Genomic DNA, 5,000 nt, shown 5'->3' on the forward strand with positions numbered 1-5,000 from the left:
ATATATATATATATATAAATATATATATATATATATATATATATATAGAGAGAGAGAGAGAGAGAGAGAGAGAGAGATGGATGGATGGATGGATGGCTAGATATAGATATATACTATATATCCATACTATGTATACAATTCCACTTCGTGCATCCATCCCCCGCCCCCATGCCCAGCGCCAGTGCCCATCGCCGCCGCCGTCGGCGTGAGCCCAGAAGGTCGTCCACTTCCGGCAGCCGATTGCCCCCCCGTCCTTAGAAGGTCCCGAGCGAGCCTTCCTTTCGCCGCTATAAAAGGTGACTCCCGGCCTTTCCCGCCAGTGTTATCGCCTCAGTCTCTCAGGTAAGCCCGACAGCCCGACCAGCCGCTCGGGAGGCAGTCGGGCAGTTTTAGCGTCGGTTTAGTCGGTGGGCATCGGTGTGTCTGCGGAAGGGTGCGTCGGGAGTGCCCTGCAGGAGGATTACGAACATACACTTTAATGCATATGTGTTTGCATTCATATATGTATCTATGATTACGGACTGACATTAATACAAGTCTATAATACATACATATACAAATAATTGCTTACATACATGTATATCCATAATCATATATACAAATATTCACATCTCTATTTACATATCTATCTATATGTAAATATACATACACGCACACATACATATCTCATTTCACATACATAGTCACACGTAGACACCCACTTATCCATACATACTCACCTTCCATTACACATATAAGTCTATGTCTCATATTCTCTGTCTGTGTATGGGAGTAGGGATTAGTTTCTTTGTATACTGCATGAATATATACATACACACACACACACACACACACACACACATATATATATATATTCATATATATATATATATATATATATATATATATATATATATGAATATATACATATGTACACGCATCATACATCTTTAGGGCCTATTTTGAATAAGCATTCTTACTGCCTTGGCTACAGATCCGAAAACAAACAACACGATTTTTGTCCCTCTTTGCATTCATGATGACAGCTATCCTTGCAGCTTCCCGCAGAGCCAACAGCACGCCATAAACCCCCACTTTGCTCAGCCTTGCTCTCTCTCGCAGTCACCATGAAGGTCGCCCTCGCCGTACTCTGCCTCGCCGCCGCCGCCTCCGCCAGGATGGCCTACCAGCTCCCCAACGGCTTCCTCGACATCCTGGGCGGCGACCCCCCAGCAGGCCTTCTCCTGCGACAACCGCCCCTACGGCTACTACGCTGACGTCGCCAACGGCTGCAGGCTCTTCCACGTGTGCGAGCCCATCGCCGACGAGCTGGGCGCCCTCGTCGAGACCGCCCACTACTCGTTCGTGTGCGGCAACCAGACCGTGTTCAGCCAGGAGTCCCTCACCTGCGCCCACCCCGAGGAGGCCTTCCCCTGCGACCAGGCCGAGACCCTCTTCGACCTCTCCAACGCCGACTTCGGAAAGATCCCCGTCGATATCTAAGGGAGTTGTCCCCACACCCGACCGCCTCCCCATCCGAAATCTCACCGATATCTTTCTCATCAATCAGCAGGACTGAACACCTGAGATGTATTTTCTGAATAAAAAAAGAATGATCACATGAATCGTACTGCCATAACCCTTGGTAACACTCCTCCTAAAGTTGTCTTTGTTTGCAACTACTGGTAATCAGATCAATATTCAGTGTGTCCCAGCATCTCGCAAAAGACGCTCATATGACTGTACACAGAGAAAGCATTTTGACTGAGGACACAACTGCAGTATCTTTCATCCATCTCATCTCTTATCTAAATTGCATTCGTTAAAGATATCCCCATGGAATAAAATAATAAAATCAGTAAAACTAAATCAATTTAAAACAAGTGAAAGTTAACATTTAGATAACTGAACATAAACCCGCAAACGTCTTTACCATATTATCAAAAGACACAACAATTCTGATCCAGTCATGTCCTCCTGGTCATCAGATAAGAGGATAATCCATGAAAACAAGAGTAAATGATCATTCTCGAATCCCTAAGACTAATCCTAATCAAGACACGCGAATCCAACGTCTGATTTCTCAATCCTCTTCGTTGATGGAGGATTCAGTCCCCCCTGCGAAGGATTAAACTCGCTTAAATGTTCAGCTGGTTTGGGAGACTCTCCGTAAGTTCGATCTCGATGAGGAAGAGGCTGATGCTCCAGTTCAATTATTTTCTGATTGAAAGCGTTTCGTCGTGGAAACTGTTGTTTAGTTATGTACATACCTACAACAACACAACACACACATACACAAACGCACACATAAACATACTCACACACGCACACACACACCACACACATGCACACACACACAACACACACACACACACCACACACACCACACACACACACACACACATATATATATAATATATATATAATAATATATATATATTTTATATATGCTTGTATATATCCTTTTGCAAAACAAACTGTACATTCTATTATCAAAGAAATAAACATTTTCTGGGAGAATTGCGTAAGTCGAGCCAAGCAAAACGCCAACTTCACCGTCCAGGAACAGCACTGAAGTTTTGAGACCTTTATTGAACAGGCGGTAACCACGTGACCTCTGCTTGTGTATGACTCTTATTTAATCCACCTGTGAGTCTGATAAGGAAAATACTTACAATCAAATCTTGAATATTATTAAAGCTATCGAGTTGCTTAGTTTCAGGCTCCTAAGATACATATCCTTTAGAAAGAAAAATATATAAAGATTTTAGAGAAATGGAAAGCAAATATTTTTTTTTTAATCTCGGACATTTAAATGTTAAACTTGCGGAATACATATTATCGATCAAAAGATAATTAGACAGATCAGATATAAAGTTCAGATATAAAGACAGACAAATAGACACAGGTATATTTATGATGAGATAGATGAATAGATGCAGAGGAGGAGAGACATATTGTTAGATAATTTGATGGACAGATAGATTGGTTGATAAACAAAAGGACAAATTGATGGATAGATAGATAGATAGATAGATGTATAGGTAGAAGAGATAGATAGATAGACAGATATGTACAGATAAATAGATATTAGATAGATAGAGGGAAAAGCTAACAAAGACACAGACATACAAAATAAAAATAGATACATAGACAGCGTGAAAGCAACAGAGAATAACAATGACAGACAAAGTACGAGAGAGAGAGAGAGAGAGAGAGAGAGAGAGAGAGAGAGAGAGAGAGAGAGAGAGAGAGAGAGAGAGAGAGAGAGAGAGAGAGAAAACGATATAATGATATATGTTGGTCCATTGACGCTGTCATATGACTGACAACGTGGACGGGGGGGAGAACTTAAGTGGTGCCACATTAACAGCGAAATGACAGACAAGCGGGCAACGCCAGGAGAGAAATGATGTTGCAAATAACTGGATTAACTAACCCTAAACAACGCAGACCCAAGACCACTCAGACCCCAAACAACGCAGACCCAAGACCACTCAGACCCCAAATAACGCAGACCCAAGACCACTCAGACCCCAAACAACGCAGACCCAAGACCACTCAGACCCCAAACAACGCAGACCCAAGACCACTCAGACCCCAAGTAACGCAGACCTCAATTCACAAGAGCCTCACACCCAAGATCCGACCACAAGGACCTCAGATCCTAAACCTTAAGCCCTAGATCCCAGACCCCAGACCCCAGACCTTAGACCCCAAAGATCTCAGACCCCAAACGGATCCCAAACCCGAAACCCTAGATCCCAACCCATGACATTAGACCTCAAACCCCGAAAAAAGACCTTCGACCCCAACTCAAACCCCAGACCCGAGACCCCAGACCCCAGACCCCAGACCCCAGCACCACGTACCTCGGTTGACCTCTCGTGACCTCTGAAGGATCGACGGGGAGGGGAGGGGGCATGACCTTCTTGTACCCCACAATGTCGACGAGGAAGAAGGAAAGAAGGAGAGAGAGATAGAAAATGAAAGAAGGAGACAGAAAAAAAAAATGAATGAATATGATTGAACGAGGGGGAAGGGAAAAAAATGAAAGAAGGGGAGAGAAAAAAAAGTGAAAGAAGGGGAGAGAAAAAAATGAAATAAGGGGAGAGAGAGAAAATGAAAGGAGAGAGAGATAAAATTAACGAAGGGGAGAGAGAGAAAATTAACGAAGGGGAGAGAGAGAAAATGAAAGAAGGGGAGAGAGAGAAAATGAAAGAAGGAGAGAAAAAATGAAAGAAGTGCAGAGAGAGAAAATGAAAGAAGGGGAGAGAGAGAAAATGAAAGAAAGGGAGAGCGAAAAAAATGAAAGAAGGGGAGAGAGAGAAAATGAAAGAAGGAGAGAGAGAGAAAATTAACGAAGGGGAGAGAAAGAAAATGAAAGAAGGGGAGAGAGAGAAAATGAAAGAAGGGGAGAGAGAGAAAATGAAGGAAAGGCAGAGAGAGAAAATAAAAGAAGGGGAGAGAGAGAAAATGAAAGAAGGGGAGAGAGAGAAAATGAAAGAAGGGAAGAGAGAGGAAAATGAATGAAGATGAAAGAAGAGGAGGAAGAAAAAATGAAAGAAGAGGAGAACAAATAGTGAAGTGAAAGAGGAGGAAGAAGATAGAAAATAAAAGAACGGGAGAGAGAAAAGGAAAGAAGGAGAGAGAGAAAAATGAATGAAGATGAAAGAAGAGGAGGGAAAATTAAAGAGAGAGAGAGAAAAAACAATAATGAGGATGAACGAAGGGGAGAAAGAAAGAATGAAAGAAGGGGAGAAAGAGAAAAAATGACTGAAGATGAAAGAATAGAAGGAATGAAGAATGAAAGAAGGAGAGAGAGAAATGGATGAAGATATTAGAAGAGGAGGGAGAAAAAAATGAATGAAGGAGAGAGAGAAAAATGAATGAATGAAGAGAGAGAAAAAAATAATGAGGATAAACGAAGGGAAGAAAGAAATAATAAAAAAAGGGCAAGAGAGAAAAAATATAACGAAAAGGAAAGAAGAGAAGGAAGAAAAAGGAAAAGAGAGAGAGAG

The 5,000-nt window shown here is 42.1% G+C and overlaps 1 protein-coding gene and 1 pseudogene across 1 annotated transcript in view; both read left to right on the forward strand.

The window, feature by feature from the left end:
• The first annotated feature begins 1,091 nt into the window (after window positions 1-1,091).
• LOC125040221 lies at window positions 1,092-1,593 on the forward strand (annotated as a pseudogene).
• A 528-nt stretch (window positions 1,594-2,121) lies between these two features.
• Window positions 2,122-5,000, forward strand: part of LOC125039997 (extensin-like) — a 6,757-nt gene continuing 3,878 nt past the window's right edge. Inside the window, exons 1-3 of the mRNA XM_047634404.1 lie at window positions 2,122-2,148; window positions 3,433-3,583; window positions 3,665-3,847. Of these exons, the coding sequence (XP_047490360.1) occupies window positions 2,122-2,148; window positions 3,433-3,583; window positions 3,665-3,847 (361 nt within the window). The remainder of the gene's footprint in view (window positions 2,149-3,432; window positions 3,584-3,664; window positions 3,848-5,000) is intronic.

This window comes from Penaeus chinensis, chromosome 28, assembly GCF_019202785.1.
Source record: "Penaeus chinensis breed Huanghai No. 1 chromosome 28, ASM1920278v2, whole genome shotgun sequence".
In the NCBI taxonomy this organism is placed as follows: Eukaryota; Metazoa; Arthropoda; class Malacostraca; order Decapoda; family Penaeidae; genus Penaeus; species Penaeus chinensis.